The sequence below is a fragment of the Anthonomus grandis genome, chromosome 6, assembly GCF_022605725.1.
Source record: "Anthonomus grandis grandis chromosome 6, icAntGran1.3, whole genome shotgun sequence".
Classification (NCBI taxonomy): Eukaryota; Metazoa; Arthropoda; class Insecta; order Coleoptera; family Curculionidae; genus Anthonomus; species Anthonomus grandis.
Genome location: NC_065551.1, coordinates 21,244,721 through 21,271,574, shown reverse-complemented (window position 1 = coordinate 21,271,574; position 26,854 = coordinate 21,244,721). Strand labels below are relative to the sequence as shown.

Genomic DNA, 26,854 nt, shown 5'->3' with positions numbered 1-26,854 from the left:
AGTTATTCTGCCTTCAACAAATAAATTAATAAGATATATATTGGAGTTAATCTAGTAAATATCAATTTTTTTATAAATCAACATCTATCTAAATGTATATTAATGTATAGTAGCCCAAGATATACAAATAAGATAACACTTATCAGAAAAATTTAAGCACAAACTAACCTTGGCCAAAAAATAAATAAATACAGCAATATACAGTTTTCCCCAGTTAAATAAAAAAAAAACAATTTAAAACATACCGTTAAGGAAAATATTCAAAATAAGAATAGTAAAAGCAATCAAATTCATTTAATACTTAACACATAGTACTCAACGAGTAAACTCACTCAGATACCTTTTAAGTTTTAAAGGCTTTAAATCCACTCAAAAGCCTGATTAAATCTATTTCCCAACATGTGGAGTCGATTAATTGAAGAAAATTTACCATAGTTTGTATGGTGACATTCAACCAGAAAAAGGGATGTCATTGTAAGGATTCTGGTATTGCACCTAAAGTTTATCCGCGATAATAATTCAGGGCAATCAATAGCATTATTAATCAACTTGTGAAGAAATATCATATCACACCTAGTTCGATAGTCCTCAAGAGAAGTCTTATTTAGCCTTGAGTTAAGTTCCAATAAAGACTCATATCGAACATTTAATCGGCAGGCACAAGTTCTGAGAAATTCATTTTGGACCTTATCAAGACTGTAAATATGGTTAGCATAATAAGGGGACCAAACTATGGGAGAATAAGACATGACACTACGAATAAGTGTAAGATATAAAACTCTGAAGGCAGCTACTGAAAAGTCTTGAGTATTTCTAGTTATAAAACGAAGAGTGCGAAGGGCTTTACTAAACAAACTATCTATATGGGGTATGAAAGTCAGGGACCTGTCAAACAACACCCCCAAATCTTTAATTAGCGATACTCTTGAAAGTATATTACCATTTATCTGGTAGTCAAATGGGACAACTTTTCTAGATTTAGTTAAAGAAATGATAAAACACTTATCCTTATTAAGATGTAAGTAAGCCATTAGAGACAGACCAATTATATAGAGAATCTATGTCTGATTGTATCATCAGGTAATCATACAAGTTTAAAATATGTAAAAATAGCTTCAGGTCGTCTGCAAATAATAGAAATTGGTAAAATTTGATAATACTAAAAATATCGTTAATAAAAAAATATCGTTAAAAAGGAGAGGCCCCAAATGTGACCCCTGAAGTGACCAAAATAGGAACTGAAAGTGAATCCCTTACATTAACAAATTGTATCCTTTTATGTAGGTAACTATTTAGCCAAGAAAGAAACCACTTAGGGAAACCATAACATCTTAATTTAAAAACTAGCAATGACTGGATGACTGCGTCAAAGGCCTTTGAGAAATCATTATAGATGGAGTCGAGCTGATGACCCTTGTCGAAAGTCCTGACAATGAAGTCATGATATAATACAAGGTTTGTAGAAGTAGATTTACCCTGCCTTAACCCATGTTGCTCGTTGACAGACCTCTACAATGCCAAGTAAGATATTTGTTCAGGATAAACTCAAAAAGCTTAGAGATAGCATGTAATTTTTTATATCATCCCTATCACCATTTTTGAATACAGGAGTTATAAAGCTGTCACGCCATTTTTCAGGGAAAGTTTGTAATTTTAAAGACAAATTAAATAATGTATACAAAGGTCTAGACAAACTATAAACCCATCTTTTTCGGAAATAGGCAGGAATATTATCAAGACCATAACTCAGTTTGTCTTTAAAACCAAATATAGATTTAAAAACCTCAGACAGGGTGAACTGGACAAAAGGCATGTCGACAAAATTTACTACTGAAAAATTAAAGTTAGTAAGATCAACCTCATCAGAGTCCAAAAATCTCATCCATTCTTCTCTAAGAGACCAACATACAAAATTGACGAAAAACAAATAAAAACACAAAGTCACGGTCTCACAACATGTAATTCAATTGGCTACACGTGTTTCGCTCTAGTTAGAGCATCATCAGGCCTTTAAAAGCCTTATTAGAGTGATATTCACTAGACAAATAGGTAGAAAATAAGTTTGCAATATCCTTCCCCGAATCTGCTAAAATACAATTTAAATGCATAGCATTTAGGATACAATGACTTTTATTAAGGGAGTTAATATGATTCCAAAATTGTGTGGTGTCAGATTGAATTGATTCATTTAAGGTAGCAATGTAAGATCTATAGCATCGTTCAGTATGAACTTTACATTGAGTACGTAGGTTAGCAAACAGGATATAATCTTCAGCTAAGTTAGTACTTTTGAATTCAGCATGAGCAGTCTTTTTTGATAAAATAAGATTCCTTAATTCTGGGTAAAACCAACGAGGAAACCTGGAAGTTTTATATATTTTTTGGGGTACATAGAGTGAATGTGCATATAAAATGACTTCATAAAAGTTATATACTTCATAAGAATTATTGATGTCTGAATCATCAAAAATACTAATCCAGTCCACCAAAGAAAAATAATCATTCAAACTTACCTTCTTGTTCCAAGTGGCTAAGGGTAAATTGTCATCTCCAAATAGAAATACAGGTATATTGGGGGAATTGTCCTTAATACACGACAGACTTCTTCTGAAGAATTTGGAGAAATGTAAACATAACCCAAAATATTAGATACCTCACTATAATCCACTTGAATAAAAATGTGCTCCACATTTAAGATATCAGTCTAAGGTTGTTTGGCTTTAAATTTATTGTGTACTAATATTAATACTCCCCCACCACGTTGTTTAGTACCACTTAAGGAATTGCGATCTAGCCTAAAAATCTGATATTCAGAATTAGCTAATTTATTGTCTGAGTAATGTTGATTTAGCCAAATCTTAATCAAAATAATGACATCATAATCACATTCCAATATTGCACCATGAAGTTGATCAAGTTTAGTACCAATGCCACCCAGATTATGAAAATTTCCATAATAGATATGGAGGTTAATGTGTTCGGTTTTTTGGTAGTGCCCTTTGGTAATAGATGGAGAACCATTTATGAATATAATAATTAGTAAAGACATTGTATTACTATCAGTATATTACAAATATACATTAAGATAAAATGATAAAACACGAAAAATGATTAATAAAGCAAAATAGGTTTAAAAAGTGCGCTTGATGAATTTTGTGTGATATTATCCAAGGAAACCCCAACATTGTTTGTTTGAATGAATTTAATACCAATGATACCGCTGTTAATGTTAATGTACAGAAATATAAACTAGTAAATCATTTTTCAATATCAATATAACAAAGGGGAGGCACAGTGATTTATGCTCGAGATGATACCAAAACATTTACTATGGAGACCCTGACAAAAGAGGACTCAATCAAATCAGCAAAATGACAGTTATTAAAGTCAGTTACATGAATACATGAATTACTTCTATGTACTTATACAGAATCCCTGACTAGGACTTTGATTTATTCATAAGGAAACTAAATAGGGTCTTACATACTTGGTTCAGCCAGATAGATTTCTTATAATGGGTTGAGTTATACCTCCTTTTTAAGATCTTTTAATTAACTTTTCAAAAATACTACAAAGTCGATCTTTTGATTAAGTAGTTTGCAAAAAATCAAGCAAACATGATAGATTTACTCAACTATTACTTGTGTGTTAATTACTTAAGTAATAATTAACAAATTAGCTAAAAAGTTGTCAAAAAAGAGCAGAGTTTTTTACATCACTTCGCAGTGTGTCACGCCAGGTAGGAGTGTCTCACGAAATAGTAATAAAAGCACTAAAGTCACGTCAATTTCACCCATATACTCGTAAGATGCAAATTCTCCAAGAGCTTTTTGATGACGATTTTGATAAAAGAATTGAGTTTTGTGAAACAATGACTAATATTATGAACAAAAACCAAACTATTTTACAGAATATTTGCTTTACTGATAAGTAATAATTTTTTTTACACGAAAATATTAATAAAGAAAATTGTCGCTACTGGAGTAATGAAAATCCGCTAATCTGTAGAGAAGGTCACACGGAGTATCCAGATAAGATAAATGTTTGGGCTGGAAATTCTAATAAGGGACCATTATTTATTGAAGAAAATCTAACCGGTGAACTCTACCTTAATCTGCTTGAAGACACAATAGACCTCTAAATAACATGTAGCTTAAAAAATCAAACTAATGCAGCAGGTAATATGATTTTGCAAGAAAATTTAATACACTTTCAACAAAATGCAGCTCCACCACACTATTTTCTTTCAGTTAAAAAGTGGTTAAATGATAGATTTCCTGGCAGATGGACTGGTCGACGGGGAGCAATTGAATGGCCACCACGATCACCTGATTTATCACCTTCAGTTTTTTTATGGGGGCATTTGGAATCAATTATTTTTAAAACACAACCTAGTAATTTGGAAAATTTAAAAAGAAGAATCACAACAGCGTGTAAAGAAATCCAGGCAGAAGTTTTTCAGAAAGTTAGAGAAGAGTTTAAGAGCAGACTTTATTACTGTTTGGAAAAGAATGAATAACATTTTGATAATTTTTTATATTAAGTTACCTTTTATTACTTTTTTATGTTTTATTTGATTACGTTAATTATTACTTAAACAAAAAACAAATTTATTTACGATTTTAATTTGTTTCTTATAAAGTATTAACAAAAAGATAAAGCATGTGGTATCTTTGAAAAAGTAATTAAAAGGCCTTCAAAATGAGGTATCACTCAGCCCTCCTTTCCGTTTAAGATTTTAGAGGTTACGTCCGCCCCCGCCACAAGGCTGCTGCATATTGATTGTAAACTAACCTTAAATACGTCACCCTCAAAAATACGTATAATTTGACGTGTTTTTGGAAATTACCACGCGCGGGTTTAGTCTTATTAGGAATAAAATAGAAAATGTTCGCATTTAAGCTGAGTAAAGTCAAACGCAAACTAAGTAAAAAAGATTTAATAACGACACCAAGTTAAGCGCCATATTAAATGACGTTGCATCGTATCTGACACCACTCAAGACGGATTTATGCAGATGAAAGCCGGGCGTTATCCCAAACAGTTTCCCGATGTTGTTAAATGCCACGTGTTTAAAGTTTCTCTCCACCGTATTTCGAGATTTTAATATACCGTTAAAATGTTTCGAGCATTTTTGCTTTTATTTCAAGCTGGGATACGGCACCTCGCCGCTACGTAACTTGGGAAACACGCTTTTGATAAATTGAAATTTGTGGATTTCGCCTAGTAAATTGAAATTATGATTAAGTAAAATTTAATAAAATGTTTGCGAAAGTTTTACCTACTGCTTATAGTAGAAGTTTGAAGAGCTATTAGTATAATTATGTCTTTACGGACTGATTGGAATTGACAAAAAGTTTTGTGATTTGTCAGTTTCTTATCGAACATTTTCAAATTTTATTTTCTTTTTGATTAAACCGCAAATAGTATAAATAGTCAAGATGTTTTGGTTTTTCTTGAGTTTTTGGATTTTATAACAACATCAAATGTCCAACAAAACTGCAATGGTAGATCCAACCTTTTCTCAAAACTTGTTCATAATGTAGTTAGGGTTTGCATGAAAATTTAAATTCAAGTGTTAAGTTAAATGATTGTAGCTAAATATTTAATATTTTTATCATACACTTATTATTTTATACCCATTTTTATGTCCACTAAACTCATTTTAGATTTTGGTTTATTTGGGATAAGATAATACTACGGAACTCTTTTAAAGTTCAGCATATTCAAGCATATTCTCATAAATTGACTCTGCGTTTATTAGGTAAAATTACAGAATAACAGTCTACATCTTCCAATATTTCGGGAAACGATTGGTTAATAATAAATTGACAAGATCTAAAAGTCGGTCTCCAGCAACGTAAAACACATCACAATGAACTTTCTTTGGAACAGCCCGCTTTTACCACCCCTTATATTTTTCGGTTTTTTCAAGATTTCTTTCATATTGATCATTATTATTTTTTCAAAGTTTGTGAAAGTTATTGACAGCGAGATTTTAGAATTGTGAATAATCCTCAGTTGTGGTATGTTTTAAATATTAATATTAATACTATCCAAAAAGTAATGCTTAAACGTGTGCAATATTCGCCTCATGGCACACTACTTCTAAATTAAAAGGAATTTCATTAGGCATAGTTTTATCTTTTTCTTGTTCTAGAATCTTCATAGGCGGGGTTGCCACCTTTCGAGCATAGTGGAGCTGCCACGATCTCAATTTTGTTTTTACCACAGGCGGAGTTGCCACCTTTCGAGTATAGTGGACTTGTCACTACCTCAAATTTGTTTTTACCACAGGCGGAGTTGTCACCTTTCGAGCATAGTGGGGTTGCCACTACCTTCAGATTCCCTTTTTTTTTTTTTTTTGGTAGATCCACAAAACCAAATTAGTTGTTGAAACATTTTAAAATATAATTTTTCTAAAATACTCACATTTTAATTTTAATCCTCTGAAGGCTATGGTCTCAGTTGATCATGCGCAGCTTCAGTGGTACGCTGACCATTTCTCTGCAGGACATATCTTTCATTGGGTAGTACCTTTTTCAGTGCAAAATGACCCTTAAATTTTGGTTTTAACTTTCCTCCGCCAGCCAGCTGTGAGTCTTCAATAGCCACAACATCTCCCACAGTAAACAGTTTGGCAGAGTATCGAGACGCATTAAAATGCAGGGCTTGTTTACGTGCATTTTCTCGTATTTGAAGCCTGGCCTCGGAAACAGCCTTGTCTGCGTCGACAAAATCTTCACATGGAATATCTTTTAAAAGTTGCTGTGGTGACATTAATGGAGGATTTTGACCAAAATGAAGAACGCAAGGAGCGTAGCCTGTCACTGTATGGACTGTTGCATTTAAATTATACTCTATTGCTGCTATTGCGGTAGTCTAAGTGCTATCATTTTTATCGGTAAGACTGGCTCTTAATAAATTGAACACTGTTCTCATAACATGCTCTACTTGGCCATTTTCTCTAGGTACGCCGGTTGCAATGTGGTGAAGTTCAATTTTTTCCAGCCTGTCATTGTATGGACTGTTGCATTAAAATTATCCTCTATTGCTGCTATTGCGGTAGTCCAACTGCTATCATTTTTATCGGCAAGACTGGCTCTTAATAAATTGAACACTGTTCTCATAACATGCTCTACTTGGCCATTTCCTCTAGGTACGCCGGTTGCAATGTGGTGAAAATCAATTTTTTGGTCATTTAAGAAATTTTTGAAAATTGTTGAAGTAAAAGCAGCAGCTCTATCAGCAATAATGCGTTGAGGTTTTTCTAATTCTTCAAAAACTGACAGTAAGGCACGTATTGGATATACTCTGATGTTTTCTTAGGAATTGGTTGTAATCGACATAACTTTGAAAATGCATCTATTATTACTAGGATTTGTGTGCAACCATTTGAATTAACTAACGGGCCAGCATCATCAATATGCCATGATTCTAGTATATCATTTGGTTTTTTCATTTTTGTACCAGCAATTGGCTTCGGTGTGGCTCATTTTCTTGCAGTGGTCACACGTTAGCGCGAAAACAGTTTTAAATTTGGATGCTGCAGGTCGTTCATTCTGCTTAAAGCCGGTACAGTTGTTTTGTTGATGTCTATGTTGTCCACATTTAAAACACTTGCCCTTAAATTCTTCTGCTATCTGAGAGTGTCGATTTTTGGCTTCGCGTACAGGTGGTTCTCTTGCATAACGTTCAATTTTGCGAGAACTAGAAGGGCCTGCGATATTTCGTCATTTTTCGCGATGTGCATCAAACTCTCCAAACAGCTGTAGAACCTCACGTTCGCAATTTGGTTTTTGGATGCGAATAGCAGCACGTGCTTCACTATGGCTCAAACTATATTCAATCATACTGAGAACGGTCTCCCGTGGTAACTGATCGTTAAATCTACGGATCTCTCTGAGTTTCTGATTGCCATATTCGCACAACGACTCACATTCGTTTCTGCGAAGTGTTGCTGCCGTGTATGAACGAGCTCCAGGAGTTTCCTTATCAGAAAATGCTATTGTCAGGTCCTCGCAAAATTTTTGCCATGTTCTGCAAAAGGGTCGTCAATCGCAATAATAGCGATACCCACGCAAGGCATCTCCGGCTTTTGTGATCATTAATAAATCACTCACTTGCAGTTCTTTTTTTAACTTCGTACACTCGTCTAAACATTCTTTAATCAGTTAGGCACTTTTATCTGGCTCAAAGTTTGAAATGATGTATCGACGGCGGGAGCGTGCGTGTTGGTGCGTCTGTCCGAAACACTGGGCGTTGGCTGTGTCGACGTTGCCAACTTGGATTGACGCGCCAACTCAGCAAGTTGTTGCTGTTGGGCAGCCATTAAACTAATTAAGGTCTTTTGCCATTGTACCTTCATACGTTTTCTTGGGGGTGCAGAGGGACCTGCAGATTACTGCCCCTCAGAACTACCACATTCATTTTGCCGAAAGGACGCAGATTCGCTGCCTTTCACCATTTTACACTTCGCACCACACCTTAGTTTTTATTGTCTTTTATAATGTTCGATTTAACACTAAACTGTACACAGTAATTAATCCGTTATCTTTTATCCCACTTCTGATGTAAATAGTAGTAATATTTTGGGATTGATACCCTTAAATAAAAGTCATTAAATTCACAAAACCAACTTTTAATTTGTCAACTTGACAATTCAACTTATTTTATTCTCGCGAGCGCGTCAGACCGGGGACTGAGAAGTACCGCGTCGCATTTCCCGCCTCTTGCCGTGCTCGGCAATTCTGCTGGATCAGCTCTCTGGCGATCGGGAGATGTTTTTTTAAGAAATCCGCTTACAAATATATTTAAAAAAACGTAAGAAAAACAGGAAGATATGTTAATTTAAGTTTATTCGTGATGAATTTCCTGAGGCATATAAGTTCAAGTAATAGCAGAGTTTATATATATAAATGAGTTGTTGATAAGATTTTTATGTGGATACGCTAAATAAAACATTCTGTAATTTCGAGTATTTCATTTGTTAATGGTAAAGGGGGAGTTGACGAAGAATGTCAGGATAATCAATATTATTTTTCAATAGTTTATAAGTAGTAAACAAGAATATCTTAAATCTTCCCTTACTCAAAGAAACAACTTGTAGGATTATGAACACCAAATTTTCTGTAGTACATATACTTCAGAAATCTCTTTTGCACCCCTTTAATTAGAGCCATCCAAACGTTATATAGGGGAGACCATATGATGGAGCCATTACTCCTAGATTGGCAACATCAAGCTATCAAAAAATAGAGGCTGACATAACTGAACGCAATAGGGCAACTTTTGATAGTAAATGATATGCAAGCATACTTACTGACATTTAATTTAAAGCTATGAATATCATACCAGTTAGCAACATCAAAAAAATGATATCGAGTTGCCGCCAAAATCCTCGGACCCAACAACGCCGGATTTTTTCTCATAGGGATATGTGAAAGATAATATTTTTGGATTATATTTTTAAATTATCTTCTACCACACCAGAAAATATCAATTACCAGATAAAAAAAGATTTTAAAAAATATTACTCCACAAATGCTATCAAAAGTCGCTGTCAATTTTGAAAAGAGGGTGCGTCGATGTTTGCAACTATAGATGGTTATCACTGAGCATATTTTGTAAGTGTTATTTTTCATCTTTTTTGTTATTTTTATTTTTTATTTTTCTTAAATATAATATATTATAATGGTCAGTTGAAAATAGATACATTATTCATACAGTCTTAAATTTTACCTCTCGCTAATCAATTGTGTTGCATGCTATAATTAATTTTTATCGGATGTTCAATTTAAACTTAGCATGTCATTGTACCTTAAAAGCCATAACTATTGAAACTTAAATACTCGCCATAAATTAGTTACTTTTACTTGTAAAAAATTACAAAAAATAATACACATGTCAAATTATTATTGCCTACAATGAAATATTGTGTTTTAAGTTTTAACAAAGCCGCATTTTAAATATTGCTAGTTATCACATAAAAAATATTATCACATTTACTTGTGATATAAAATATAGTGTGTTAGATTTAAATTAAGCAACTTATTGCCTTGTAAAAACTGCAATAATTTAAACCTAACTCTTGAAGATCATGCATAAAAGAGTAACTTGTTTACAAATAAAATGTAAAATTTAATAGTTTGTTGCTGCTCAGTACAATTATAGTAAAAAAAGAGAAACACATGTTAAGAAATTAATTTAATGTTTAAGCTGGGTAAACTTTGATAAATCCGACCTTTGTTTACGATGTAGAATTCAACAATTAGATAATAAAGTGTGTTCCATTTAAAAAACATAACTTTGATAGATTTTTTTGCCTGTAGTTTAGCCATAATATTTGGTGTCTTATGACGGGAATAACCCTGTATATTATTTATTTACACTAATACGAAGGAACTCTAGAAAAGGCAGCTGATCTGAAGTAAATTGACTTATGCTTGCTTTATGGTGTTTTAGACATGGGCTTTAGGATCTCGAAAATAAGCTGACAAACTCGCCACTTCATCTGTGTCGTATATATAATATTCCATAAAAATTTTAAGTATAATCTGAAGTATGATGGTGATTTGCATTCATTTTTAGCTAACTTTAAAAAAATTAATTGCATAAAGCGGAGCGTTGTGGCTCAGCTAACCCAGCCTTTTTTAATTTATTTAAGATCAAATTGAACTCTGAAAATTCAACTGAAGATTCCCAATCGATCTGAAGTATCAAGTGCAATATTGTGATAATACTAAGATTATTTTCTGAACCTGTATATTATGTTTCCCTTGTACGTTGTTATGCATTTAAGTCATACGTATGAAAATAACTTGTACTCTCTACACATAAAATGACCTATACTAAATAATAATGATTTTTTTTCAATTTTACCTTAACTAAAATTCCTACATACTTAAATTCCTTGCAAGAGCCTTGAAAGAACCAGGCGATAAATATTGACCTTAGGACCGAAAAGGAAAAAAAACGTGAAACCCTAAAGGCCCTTCTCGCAACACCTCGTTGACCGGCCTCGAAACTCCCGCGTGATAAGGGTATTATTATTCGCGGCTCAAGTAATTTAGAGGGGCTTGCGGGTTTTAAGAACCAACACGCGACGATAGCTTAAAAGAGTTATCAGCACGCGAAACTTAATTGTTTGTAAATTAACCTCCAAATGGAAATACGACCATATATATATATATACTCGTAAAAGTAACTTTACGATAAGTTCTCGTGAACATTCTCACGGGAAAAATTACTTTGGAAACTTTAGGATTTTGACCCCTTTTAGGGAAAGAATTGTACTGACAGTGTTATAGAGGATTAAGATGTAGTCATTTTAATGTCGGTGCTATTTATATTTTTAAGCAAACTATGGTATTTAACTAAAACTATTAATGTAGAAATTTAATATAAAAGCATTTTTTTAAAATTTGTCTACTCATATTAGATTAGGGTATATTAAAGTAAAGTTATAGTTTCTTTTATTGAGTATACTACACTGGAAAAATACAATTTTTCAAAAAAAATTAGCAGTTAATTAAGTGTTGATTTAAAAGGTGAAAATTACAATATTTATTATTATGCTGAGTGACACAGTTAAGGGAAACACTATTTAAAAAATCATATTATAATAATTTATTAAATTTTAAAATAGGGTACCATTGAAAGTTATCCTGGAAAAATAGTAAAGTCATTATTAAAAATAATTAAATCTTTTATTAATTTTGGCATTTACTATTTTTTTTTTAGTAACACATGATTTGGAACAACCGCTTTTAAAATGCGGTTTCATTGTCTTAATAATTTTATATGATTATTTTTTCAATCGATTGATAATTAAGGTCATAAGAGGAAAAAATAGTCACTTAAATAAATGCATTTAATTAATAAAAATAGCATCAAAGGCTTTGATTTCTTGAATAGAAGGCTGAGTTTTAACGCGCCTTTCAATTATTTTTCAAATGACATAATACATGACACTTACATTTGAACTGTTTACTAATGAAGAAAAAGTTGATATGCTGTACGTTATATTTCCGCATATATGAAGTTTCATTAGACAAGAAGGTCGTTATTTCAAATAATACATGTAAAAAGTTTTATATTAAAATAATTTGTAAATCAATTTTTTTTCTGTCTGTTTACCGTTTGTATGTACGTTATGTTACATATTAACTAAAATATGTACTAATAAGATATTGAAAAAAATATTGCATTGAAAAAAAAATGTATTCTCAAATAGTAATAGGACTTTTGATAAAACATAATGTGTTATGTCAATTGACACAAAGCCCCTTATTATTAAATAAATTAAAGCCATCCATGCTATTTTTATAAAATTTACTAAATTTATTCATTTTTTGACTTTTCATATAAATTTATTGGAAAACAATCCGCATTTCAAAAGTGGTTATTCCCAACAACTTGCTATTAAAAAAAAAGTAAATGTTAAGTCTGTTACTTGCGATACACAGAATAATATTTTTCCGTAATAACTTGATTTAAAATTAAAACTTTTGTTTAAAAACGTATTAATGTCACTTTATTTTAAAATTAAAAAAAAAAATTATATGATATAAAAAAAAGTAGCAAAAGCGGTATCATTATTCTCAGAATATTAAGTTCTATGAAAATACTTAATATTATACAAATTGTTCCATTTAAAATAAAAAAGTTAGTGCAATTTTCTGTTAAACCTGACTGAAGTGATTGAAAGCAACAGAATATGTCAAAATATGCTCTTGTAACTATTCTATTGATATACTAAATTTCATTTGTTTATCTTGAAAAGTAATACAATTATTAAGTTCTAAAAATGTGAATATCTAAAGTTCTTATAAATATTAGGGATTCTATGTTAATTGGCAATACATAGTAGGAAACAATACAATATACAAAATGGAAATAAAACTAATTATAAATATTTTTATAATATTTAATGTGTCTAATAAAACTAAAAATTTTATTAGACCACAAAATAGACCTGTGGTTAAAATTTTTCATTTCTTTATAGTTTTTGCTTGATGATAGCTTTTGCATTTTTACCATACATTTATACAAAGACAAAATACTTTTATATGTTTTGTAAATAAATAAATATATTATTTTACTATAAGGAGCAAAGGAGTGGAGGAGACACAAGAAGTAACAAAAAAGAAATTAAAAATTAAAAAAAAAAACAAAACAAGAGATTCGACTATCAGAGGATTATAATTTTGTGACAAATTGCGCCTACGTAAACTGATAATAGTAATAAACGAATGTACTTTAAATTATTTTATTAGTAATATTTCCCAATACGATCCAGCTTTATTAATAGCAAGGAGTGAGAGACGGTGTCGAACGCCTTTTGCAATATCTACACAATCAAAACGATCCACTCTTAAAAAAAAAAACACGTCAAATTAGATATACAGGGGGACGTTTAATTAAACATTTATTGAAGTTCTGCCAATCACCTCCAACTAACCTCACTTTAATATATCAAATGGGAACCCCCATCGTGTGATACATCATAGTAAGGAGCGCAAAATTCTCTATTCAACGGTACCAAAAAAATGAAATCGGTAAATGTATAAGCAAATAGTTAGCGAAAATGTCTAGAAATAATGAATATTTTATTTAGGTCTTCGGTCACCAACTAACTTTGCTTATAAGAAAGTCATTAGTTATGCGAGAAGAACCTGCATCGGTATGCTACTACTACACGTAATGCCTTTTACATAATGAATTAATTTAATTTAAAGGGGTTTTGGTAGCACTACCATAAAATATTGAGGTGAAAAATTAATTATTAATCTGTTCTATGCCCTGTAAAACATTAATGGTGTTTTAGAGTCAGCACCCCAATATCATTTGGTTGTGACCTTTAACTGATTTTTTCAGCTTTGGTCACAATGAAATTTATTCGACCTTCCCACGTCAGCTTTTGATTAAGCATAACCTTAAGATAACTGGAGCAAAGTCTCCATGAAATATACGAACTTAACGTTATAGCATTTTAGTAAGGGAGGTTATGTCTAGTCAACACAGATTTAGATAGTGAAATATCAAGTCCGTCATTAAAAAGGTATTCTTTGAGAATATCAATAAAATCTAAGATATATAAGGAATCTGTAAGTAGTTTGTTTATATTATGCTGTGTTGAATCATTTTAAAAATAATATTTATTTTTCAATATAAAATATAATGCTACTATGGTACTATTGTAGCACCATAATTATTTTAACTCTATTATAAAAGTCTATAGTTGTCAAAATATTATAGTTGAAATATATAGACTTTACTATTACCAACTATAAGACGAGTCCGGAATTGCCACGTTTTTGTCGAATGATCTTGTCAGTACCGATTATTAGTGACTTCTTTAAATATATGTTTCTCATATTAATATACTATACATCTAAGCAGCTTTTTGTTATTAAAAACCATTTTTGAAAGCCCACAAACTTGTTTCTCCAGTTTGTCTAAATTGGCACCAGTACCCCACTTTACTCTGAGGTAACTTAAAAAATTATTATCTTTTGTATTTTATTAAACCATACAAGAAAATTCTAGATCAATTTTGAGACGATATGGACAGAAACTCATAAATTATTTAAAATATTCTTTTGTATACCTACATAAATGTAAGAATCTAGTGCTATAGAAACCCATAAAATAACACAAGCATTAAATTTCATTATGCGTTACATCACAAAAATAGCGCATATATTATAAAATTTAAGAACTCATTATAAGTGCAATTACAGGAAAAATCTTAATGTAAATCTTTAAAAACAAGGTTAAAAATACTAAGACAAATAAAAAATTACTTTTTTTTATTAAACGCTTGTCTGCTAAATACTAACAGTTACGTTTTGCGTAATGAGATGTGATTCTGTCGACACATTTTTATGTTGAAGTGACTCGGAGCGTCAGGCTCTTCACTTTTAATCCTTAGCCGACCTACATAAAACTTTTTGTTTCAATTACCTTAGGAGCTTGACGTATGTATTTAATTTTTTATGTTTTTTGTTGCAGTGAGATTATTTTTTTTTATTAAAATACTCGGTTTTTCTGCCTATTTATGATTTAATTATCTGGAACAATTAGAGAATTACTAGAGAGATATTTTGCCGTAAAATGATCAAAACCTATCTAATTACAATGCCAATTTCAATTACAAATAAACCATCGTTACAGCAGAAGCCGGATACCGACATCGTTTAAGTAAATGAGAGGAATTCTAGAGATTCCGGTATCGTTGAAGGGTATTACTGATATTTCGTTTTAAACGATTTAGCTAATTTGAAGTGAAACCCCATTAAATGTGCCAACATTGCTTGACGTTAATGCTTCTTAGATTACAAAACATTATATAATCTTAATTAAGTATATTTTTATTTGAGCAATGAGAGCGTTTCCGTTTGTGGACATTTTTAGAGGTTGTCAAATAAAGAATTAAAATTTTTTTAAACGGAAGCACTTACTCCCTTAATTATTCATAACTAATTAAATACGTTTAAAAAAAAGCATGTTTTCATTGGTCAGTCACACAGCTATTCTTGTAAATTTTTCACTCAAACAGGATTTTTAATTTAAAATTTTAATTATTCATCGCCTGCCAACCCATTTACTGTTTCTTTTTTTTATTTCGATTTTATCGCGCCGTGGCTTGTTTACTGTTAAATAAATTGACAAATTTCGACTAGGCGCCCAGTTTAACGCGGTACACTGTACATAAAACGTTTTGCAGGAAAATAAATATAAATAGTTGAGTAATATTAGAATTTTAAATTGATTTTTTTTTATTATTCTAGGAGAGATCAGCGAAAATAGAAATGGTATGAAGGAGCCCGATCAATTTGGTGAAACGGTAAGTCGTAAATAAATAAAATATATTTTAGTTGCAATTACAAAAAAAATATTGAAGACATAAAATTAATCAATAATATATAATAAAATTTGCAAATTAATACTTAGTAAATTAAAGCAATATACATATTTTATTAAAATCTTTCATACTACAAAAATATTAATTAAATATTTTACAACTGCTATATATGAGAAACCAGAAAAAAAATATGAAAATTGCTTCAAACGATTTGTATAATAGGGTGCGGGAAACAAAATAATGCAGTACCTAATTTTACTGTTTTTTTATTTGAAAAATGTATTCATTTAACAATAAATTATTTCTTAATTTAGTTAAGTAAGCTTCTAAAATTAAAGTGGCTAGGGTTGAAGAAGTGAGTAAAACCAAGTTAGTTATGCCATTATTTTGTTTTGCTCTCTGTACTATAGATGTTTTCCGATGACTAACTTTCCGTCTCTTCTATTGTTACACTGTTCTTCTCTCAAGTCTCTGGGACCCATTTTATGGCAATCTTGGTTAGTCTTATTTCTTCCATTCTTCAGACCATTTAAACATCCTATAATTCTTCTGGCTTGGTTTATTCTATTCTTTATTCCTCTATCGTCTTTTCCAAATGAACGATAAACATTACAACTAGATACTTTACCTATATCTAATTGAATATTAGATGGTTCTACTTCTATATGGAGATATTTCGTTTTTTGTGTAATTTTTTCCAGTCCTCATTTATTATACTCTTCCTGTATTTTTCGCGCTATATATTGTAAGTTGTTTATATCATAGGCTTTCTAGAGATCTATGAACATAAGTTTCTTCGTTGACGGGTGTCCTTTTTTCTACAACTTGTTTTAAGTAGAACATATTATCTGTACACATTCTTCAAACTCGAATTCCTGACTGGTCTTCTTATTTGTTCATATATTCCTGTTCAATGGAATCTCGGAAAATCATCCCATACAGACCACTCATGGTACTGGTTATAGACTGTACTTTGAACGTTCCAGTTTATTCTCTTTCTCATGGATGAACGATCTGTATACCTCTTTTTACTCTACAGGGACGGGATCCCTATAAAGATTGATTGATGCACCAACTAAGTTGTTAAAACAGTTTTTCTGACCCACATTTTAAATTTTTTAAAGACCTGCAGCCCGACCGGTTTTAAAATTTCATACTGCATGCTAAATATTACTTACAATGAAATATCGGACCTTTATATTTTTATATATAAAAAGAAAAGAATTTCTTAAATGTCTTTTTTTAATATAGAAATTATTCCTGAACGTTCTTTTTACTGTAATATAAGAATTATGTTTGGCCATTAAAGTGTGACAACAGACATTTTATGGTGATGCGTAGTCACACACAAGGTGTATTTAATACAATTTTATATAGTACAAAGTTCTATCAATATATATTACCGTTTATTAACTTCAGACAAATTAAAAATATTAATAAAAATAAAAAACAAGAAACGCAACTGTTTAATTATTAAAAAATATAATAGTTTAAAGATTGTTAGCATTTTCCGATTAGATTTTTAAATGTTGAATATAATTATCAATATTCTTTAATTTTAGCTAGTCAAAGGCTTGCTTTTAAACCTATAATAAAAATGTGCGGCCAGAGTTATAATTGTAATTTGTATTTTATATTGATGCGGAAATACTTATAGAAATAAGCTTTTCTAAGCATAACTTAAATGGATATAATAGCCGTTTTATTGTAGACTTTCATATAAAAGTAGGACAAATAAAAATAAAATATAAGACAGATTTAGAACTTAATACAGGGTAAAAAAAATACAGGATATTTACAAATTTGCCTAAAATAATTTTTTATGTATAATCTTATTAGATATGGACTAGCATAAAATTATGAAAAATTTATATCAAAAGATTGGTTATATTAACCTAAATATATACATGTTCATACACTCACCGGCACGAAAATTGGACTGTTTAATAACTTACACAGAAATATATCTAATTATTTTAGGTAATTTCTAACAACATTCATCAATTTATTTAGACAAAAAGTTAAACTGGCGAAGACTTGGCGAAGCTAGTCTTGCCAGTCATAGACCAGAAACAAGACCAGAGCTTCATAGACGTCATCGTCGACTTCGATATACCATGTTTAAAAAACTCATGAATATTAGGGTAAAAATAAATGTACCTTTTATTCACTGATGAGTCAAGACTTAGCCTAAGATCTTAGGATCAAGGGGTATGGCGAAAACCTTAAGAATATTTTACAGAAAGGAATAAAGGACTAAGGTTCTAAGATAGGCCAAAGAAACCAAAAAGCCAAAGATTACCTATATTGTGGGCTGAAATATCTCTAAAAGCTTGCACAGAGTTGTAGGCCGTTACAGGAGGCCCTTTAACTACTGTCAGTACTTACTACTCATGAAATTCTACAAGATTCTGTTGTTCCTTTTGTTGATTTTAATGAAAATCATAGTATTCTGCGCCAGACCAGAATAATTAAGAGAATTACTTAAGTATTGACGTAAATGATGTAAACATTCCTTTTTTAGGGTGTCGGGCATTAAGTCCATATATGAACCCAACTGATATCTTTGGTACATGCTTTATTAAATACTAAGTTATGTTTCTACTCGTTTAACCTTATATGCACTTTTTCAGAGAAATAAGACTAATTCCTCAACAAGACATCCGTCACTTAATTTTAGGCATGCAAGAAAAATGCAAGTCATTTGGATACATAAAGGCTATACTCGATATTAAGAATACCCCTCCGTAGTTTTTTCTAGTAATACATTTATTTTTTTTAAGAATTTAAGGTGTCTTTAGCAAACTACCAATTTATGTGTATTCGTAGTCATTATTTTCAGTTATTGCCTATTATCGCCAGGTAGTTTAATTGATTTCTAGCATTTTTAAAGTAATTTTAAATTTGTTCGAGACAGTTAAAGTCAATTTCTTTAACTGCTAAGCAATCAAAAAAAGTAATTTCTAATTTGCCTAGGATTTATCATTTCTTTGAAGTACTTGAGATCGTTTTCTTTAACTTTCATCCTGGTAAAAAATACTCTTAACCAACCTGGAATTTATCACCTCTTTGAGGCATTTTAGGTCCAATTTTTTAGCTTTTAGTTAATTAAAACGCCATTCTCTTCCAGGCAATTAAAGTCAATTTTCTGAATTTCTAGACAGTTAAGAAATAATTTTTTAACAGCCTGGAATTTTTTATATTTTTTAAACAGGAGAATGTATTTTTTAAAATTTTCAGATAGTTAAGAAAGAGTTTGCTTTTCCAAATAAATAACTTAAAACATATTGCTTTATTTGTTTATAAGTTATTCAAATAATACAAAACATTCCAAAATATTATTCTTAATTTTTATAAAAAATTATATATAAAATATTAAGTATCCGCTTTTTGTGCCCATAAGTATATATAATTTAATTATTGATCTATAAAAATACTTATAAAAACAGCGTATTTCAAATATTTATGAACTTCCCAAACTTTACTTAGACCCTATTTGGTTTAACTTAGTTAAGCAAGTCTCAAAGAAAAGCTGCTTAAATCCGAGTTAACTTTAGAATTTCGAGCGTAAGAAGAAAAAAACTATAAGCTGCAAGACAACTTAGCCCAAACTTCGGCATCAAAGCCAACTTTCCGGACTATTTTATGACAAGCGCTTTAGTTCTTTCGAACTATAATTTGAAAATTTATAAATGAGTAATCTTCACGTTCCGACACGATGATTTTACACAATGGTTTGTAGAAAATTAGTAAAACTTTTAAAGCCGACAATTTGGTAAGGCCAATTCATATTTAAAAATATTTTAACTCCAAAATCTTTTGAGATGATTTACTTTTATTCCGAATTTTTTTGTGCATAACTTAAATGTGTATGATGTTTATTTGATTTATATGATATTAATATAGAATTAAATACTATAGGCGACGACAAAGTAAAATTATCCCTTAAGTACAATATTTTTTAGGAAATATTTATATGATTTTCTTAAGAAATGACACTTGAATGACTATTCCACCTGTTCAATTAGACGCAAATAAACAGCGATTTTTTATCAAAAATTATTTCTCAAGGCGATCCGTCACGGTACGTAATTAAGTTCATTCACTTCGCATTAAAATGGCGGTTAGTACAAAATTTTTGTTAAAAAATATTCGATGGCTCCGAGCGAGTTGGCCTTCATTCGAGCTGATATTATGTCGGTACGAGAACCTTGGGCAGTTTATTTGAAATATTTTGTTCTTGGGCGCCACGGGCTGTATAAGTTGCTGCTGCTGATGGTTACGCTAACCTCGATCACCTCGACTTGTAATCAATGATGACAAGGCAAATAAGTAATCGGTTCTCCTTTATAAATAAAATTATACTGTTTACTTCTTCAATATGAATATTTCGTGAAAATTCTGGTTTTAAAAAGATATGGACAATATTTTTTGATATCCGGTTTTTAACTCTATCAGAGCAATTATGAAGGTAATTATATTCAAAAGGTAAATACTAACTAAGTCATTTTATCCTGTCAGAAATATAGAAAAATAAAACCCAACTTTAAAAAAAAAATAACTATTTTAATTACAATTTAAGATTTAAAAATAAAATGCACAAAAGCAAACAAAATATAAAAGTCACCGGGATCGGCTTAAACTTTCAATAGTTAAAGCCAATCTGTCTTTCCCTTCAATGCTCGCGTGTATTTCCTTTTCCCAAATTATGCTAAGATTGATATTCCCTTTCATAATAAGCCATTGACCTGGACCACGATGACGACGGTACCAAGCCAGGCTATATGCACGTGATCCGAGACGTGATCCTTGTTCGGCATATTTCTTACACGGCCTTTCCTGACTATGGCGTGTCCTCACGCCTAAAATTCATTTCGATCCAAGTCGACTTTGCTAAGGAAAAGAAATACGTATACGCATTAAAATAAAACAGGCATTAAAGAAAACAAAATTTTATAAAAATAAACCGAGAAAATCAACGGCTAAGCAGTCATGGAGTCGAACATCCCGTGAAACCTAATACCTAAGAAAACATTAAATTTGGGTAACACGGTGTGTGCATACACAGGGTTAAGTATTTAAAAAAAAATAAATGGGGTAAAACAAAGGCCAATACCAAATATTAAAACGTTAGGTACTTAATTCTAATAATAACAAACGAATACTAGCGCTAGTATGTTAAAGGCGCACCAGGGAAGACCAAAAGTAACCAGGAATTTTAACCACCTGCCTTTGGCCCACTTGAACCGGGGAGCCAAAAGTTCCAGGAATTACAATAATTACACCTGCAGATGGCCCCCCCACAGAGCTCTGCAATTCGCCAATACCTACTCTAAGATTCAATACCGAATGTTATCCAGGGTTTCATATTTTCCAACCCTGCCACGCCCTTATACGGAATGCGTGATCGTACAGCTCCAGGTATGTCAGTCACTTCATACCGATCATGCTCCAGGACTTTGCTGATCCTCTAAGGTCCTCGCCACTTGGGCAAGAGTTTCCTGCTGGTCCCAGTATTTGGAGACGCTGTAAGTCGTAACAGCATTAAATCACCCTCTAGATACTGATGTCCAGGAATCTTCTTGGAGTCAAATCGGCGTTTTTGCTCAGCCTGATGATTCTCGGCGAGTCTTAACATTTCCGCTCGGATAGCTGTCACATCCAGCGGTTCCCCTTCAACTGATAAGATCTTGGTACCAACAACCTGTCAATTCCAGCCACTATGATTTCACCCATTTTCGAGATGCTTTCAGCCAAAGCACTCGAAGATGTTCCAGATGAGGAGTACCTTCTAGGGCTGCTCCTAGAGCGGTGATGTCTATCATGCTGCTGAGGCTGACGGTCTCTTCGAGAACGCCTTCCGCGAGCCACGCTATCGTCTTCCACCCTCGACCCAACGCCTTCTCTACTAGAAGAGCGGCTTGAGCCTCGACGACGATGACCTACCAGGGCTCTTTCGTCACGCCGAGATTCGCGTTCTCGATATTGCGCGTCTTCCTCGTAACGCGGCATTTTCACACACAAAGTTTTTTTTTTTTTAGTTTTTAAATAAACTAACACGGCGCGCAAGCGTATAATCCCATTTCTGATGTCAGAAATATAGAAAAATAAAACCCAACTTTTAAAAAAAAATAACAATTTTAATTACAATTTAAAACTTAAAAATAAAATGAACAAAAGCAAACAAAATATAAAAGTCACCGGGATCGACTTAAACTTTCAATAGTCAAAGCCAATCTGTCTTTCCCTTCAATGCCCGCGTGTATTTCCTTTTCCCAAATTATGCTGAGATCGATATTCCCTTTCATAATATGCCGTTGACCTGGACCACGATGACGACGGTACCAAGCCAGGCTATATGGACGTGATCCGAGACGTGATCCTTATTCGGCATATTTCTTACAATCCTCTAAGTGGGCTTCCTAAGAAAGAGAATGATGAAAAATATATTTTCTGACTTTTTGCATCTATAAAAATTACTTGCCTTTTGTTTAATTAACAAGGATATAGAACATTAATAAAACTGTAAAACATTTCAAAAAGTTTCAGATATCCAAGAAAATCAAGTTTTTAGAGACTTTTTAGGTGTTATAAGAGTCTCTTATGAAGGAAATGTTAAGAATTTCTTCAACCCAATTTTATATAGCTATTTAAAATTAAATATATGATATATCCTAAACTTTCTTCATGACTTTTACTGCCTGGAAGGAAAATAAAATTTATATTAACTACCTGAACCAAAAAGTATCTAAATAAATTTGTCTCATCTTAATATTTCTGAAAATATCTGAGGATCAAAAATGTTAAAATTCATTCTATATTTAGTACCTAAATTACTAGTAGTGTTTGAAAAAGTTAGGAATTTTATATGAAACAAATATGAACATATGAAAATAAAACAGAAAGTACTTAAAAAAATGCAAATCTGTAAAAAATATATGAAAGATGATTATGCAAACGTTCCTTTTTCAGAATCTTAATAGTTTCTTAAAATTTTTATTCTTATAAAATCACTGAAACAAGAAAAAGGTTTTTTTTAACTGTGACTGAAAGTGTTCACGCTTTAAATCTACAGGATGGCCCAAATTGCAGTATCCAAAGTTTAACAGGGCATTCTGTGCTCAAAATTAGGCTTAATTTTCTTAATAAACATATCGAGAATGTTTAGCTTTAAGAAAAAATAATATATTTTATTAACAATAATAATAAACTATGAATGCAGTACATCAACTTACCTCTTTAATAAATAGTTCATTAACAAAAATAAAACAAGTTTGGCCATCTTTTTATACTTAGCTAAGGCCTTCGACAGAGTTTCACATGAAAGACTTATTAGAAAACTAGAAGATTTTGGAGTGAGATGTTTTGCTGCTTATTTCACGGACAGTACCTCAGGATACAGTTCTTGCGCCATTGTTATTTCAGGCGGGTCATTCCACAGTGCGTCTTGTCTACTTTTTTTCAAAATTTAGTTTGATACCTATATCAAAAATATACGTTCACATTTTGCAGCTGAAACACATAATTTTCGTCCAAATTACTTCTAATCCCATTAAAAATGCATTCATATTTTGGGTGTTATTCCAAAACGCTTCTTATCCGCGAGAGGTGTTGTTTCAAAGCGAGTCATATCCAACTAACCAATCACAAAGTCGGATTTTAAAGCGCGCGAAATATAACGTGGACATTATTGTTATTGTAGTTATAATGACGTCTCTGTTGTGGTGCGTTTTTTATTTCTATCGTCATTCATGTTTGCAAGTTTTTACGCGAGTAAGACGCTAGCAGAGTAGTCATTTGTAAAATTTAATAATGGCGGAAGAAACAATTAAAGCTATAGCTTCTACCACATAGATAGAGGACGAAAAAAAATATCCGATCCAAATTTGTGGGAAAAGAATATTAAAAAAGAAAAGAGGTAAGGCTTGTTATTTCAAGTTTTGTGTTGTTTTTTTTGGCTACATTATTAATTTGGTTAAGGGTTATTAGTTATTGTTAGGTCTTTTTAGTTAAGATTTTTTTCAACTTGTGTTTTTTTTTAGGTTTCTGCGAATAAACCACCGGTTTACCCGACTTGTAATCACTCCATCAAAGCTACTTATCGATGTCATTCACTAAAAATTATAGACGTGAAATATTTTCATGAAAGATTCTACGAAGTTAAGAAAAAGCAGGTACAAGATGCATTTATTTTGAAATATATTGATATAAGAAAGCCAAAACGTGACAGAGCTACAAAACCAACCTCATCAAGAAAACAAATTACAATAAATTATTTTGTCAAAGTGTACAATACTGATAAGTTCCATATTCAGGTCTGTTAAAAAACTTCTTTAGGTATTTTACATGTAACAAAGAGCAGAGTTCAAAAGGTTGCTAATCGCTATATTAAAACTGGTAAAATGCCTGTTGAAAAAAGAGGTGGCGCTAGATTAAAGGAATTAAATATAGTGAAAAGGAACTCTGTGAAGGCTTTTATTGAAAAATTAAAAGGTGTAGAAAGTCATTACTATAGAGTAAAAGTATGAGACAGTACCTTTCTTGTAATCTTTCTTTTAAAAAAATAATGGACATGTATAATAATACTGCGCCCAATAATTTAAAGGTAAAAAGAAGTTTCTTTAGAAAATTTTTCACACAAGATTATAATATTGGCTTTGGGTCACCAGTTACCGATGCTTGTTCAAAATGTATCTCGCTATCAGAGCAAATAAAGACAACAAAAGATGTTAATCTAAAAAACCAACTTATTATTGGAAAAAGGGTACATAAGTTGCGCAGTAAAACATTTTATGACTTTTTAAAGGAAGAGAAAGATGGGATGATGACTTTCTCCTATGACTATCAAAAAAATTTAGTAAATCCAAAAGTACCTAATCAAGTAGCACATTACAGTAGGCAACTATATACTTATAATTTTTCTGTTGTAAATGGGACGTCTTCTTCTCAATTAACAAAAAAAAAACGTATTTTCGTTCACCTGGATGGAGCACGAATACCAGCTCAAATGAAATCGCGTCTGCAGTATTTTACTTGCTTTCATTTATTGATATGAACAACATTAAGAAACTAAGACTTTGTGCAGACGGATGCGGAGGACAAAATAGGAACTCAGTAATGGTTGGCATGCTGGTCTACTATTTGAGTAAAATTTCTTTAATTTCTTTAAAAGAAATTGAATTAGTTTTTCCAGTCAGAGGTCACTCTTTTTTACCATCCGACCGTGTGTTTGGCAGAATAGAGAAAAACTGAAGAAAGATGCCTATTATAACAAACCCAAACACTTATATAGAACTCTTTGCAGAAAAAGCAACAGTTTTTAAATTAGAAGATTGTCAGGTACGAGATTGGCGAAAAACAGCTAAAGGGTGTTTTAAAGGAGTGCAGTCGTGGCATTTTAAAATATCTCAATGTAAGAGGCTCATTCTTACGAAGAACAAGAAAGGAGATGTGACAATGCGAGGAGAGGAATTCTATAGAAGTGATTTTCCAAAAGGAGTGCCCATGAAACCTGCGAAAGTTAAAGATATTAAAACCTTATTGAACTCTCATTTTGGTGACCAGTGGATGGACAATTCTGAGTGTGAGTTTTTTAGAAACTCAATGGAAAGCTGTATTACATCGGAAGAAATAATGGAAAACTCTGATACTATCCAAGAGGAAGAAGATGATAACTTTGGCCAATTATCAGAGGAGCCTAAAGACCTTAAAATTTAGTTTTTTAAAGCGTTTTTTGGTAACAACCACTTTTGTTATCAACCACTTTTTTTGTCTTTCAGTTGATAAATTAAAATTTGTCATACGAAATAAAATGTTTAATTTAGTTTAATGCTGGCCTTTTGTTTTATTTTGAGTTTAAATAGACTAAAAAAAATATGGGTATAATACTACAAGATTTGTCTAATTTGTTATTCCATAATGCATCTAAACCACAGCGGTGTTCCAAAATGCATCTTGTCCAAAATTCAATTTTATTTTTAAGGCATTCCAAGCAAAACTGATTTATGGGACAATCTTTGTACATTTTCGAATATTAAAATGTATAATATTAAAGTGTTAATTTAAGCAACAATGCTAGTAAACCTCAACTAATCCGTTTTTTTCAATCTGCCAACAATTCTTCAAAGTGGATAAGAATCACTTTGGAATGACCCGCCTAAATTTCATATTAGACATTATTAATATATGTCAATCTCAATAAATTGCCTTGGAATTTACGCAGATGATACTACAATTTCTTGTAAAGGAAATACATGGAATAAAGAGTAAGAGAACAAATTAATTAAAGAACTCTTAATATTTCTAAAACAAAGTGTATGTCGTTTTTCATCTTAAAATCAAAGCTAATTTCAACTGTATACTGCTAAAACTCAATCAATTAATTACTTCTATAAGAAATATAAAATGTCCTGGTATAATAATTGACAAAAATTTAAAATGGAAATATCATTGCCTTACGTAACAGACAAGCTTCGCGAATTATTAAGCAAATTCTACTTATTAAGAGATGTACTATCTTTTCAGACATTAAGATCAGTTAACTTAGCTCTTTTCACATGAATTTTAAATGGAAAATTGTCATGGTTGTTTGGGGTGGAGCATATAGCTTATGTTCTGCTCAGATATAATGTATATATTACAACTGTAAAAAATATTCAAAAATATTTTATTCGACTCATGTTTTATAAAGTTAAATCATACCCTAGTAATGAACTTTTTAGACATGCTAAATTACTTATTTTTAGGGATTTAAATATATTTGGAAGAATTGGTTTTATTAAGAAACATTGGTGAATACGAAAATCCTTCTCACAATTAGGTCAGACACAAACAACAATATAAAAATAAGTCAATTCCCAAAAACCCATCTTACAACTTTGCTTGAATTTTTGAGTCGATTCTACTAGAATTAGGTCCCAAATATCCTGAAGGCTACAAATATTATTAGATGCTTTAAATGTAAATTGAAACACCTAATTTTAAATT

General features: G+C 31.4%; 1 protein-coding gene across 4 annotated transcripts in view; it reads left to right on the top strand.

Annotated features, from left to right (window-relative positions):
* Positions 1–26,854, top strand: part of LOC126737802 (apoptosis-stimulating of p53 protein 1) — a 413,921-nt gene that overhangs the window by 152,751 nt on the left and 234,316 nt on the right. For all 4 annotated transcript variants that reach the window (XM_050442856.1, XM_050442860.1, XM_050442862.1 and 1 more), the window contains one exon: positions 15,795–15,850. In XM_050442856.1, the coding sequence (XP_050298813.1) occupies positions 15,795–15,850 (56 nt within the window). The remainder of the gene's footprint in view (positions 1–15,794; positions 15,851–26,854) is intronic.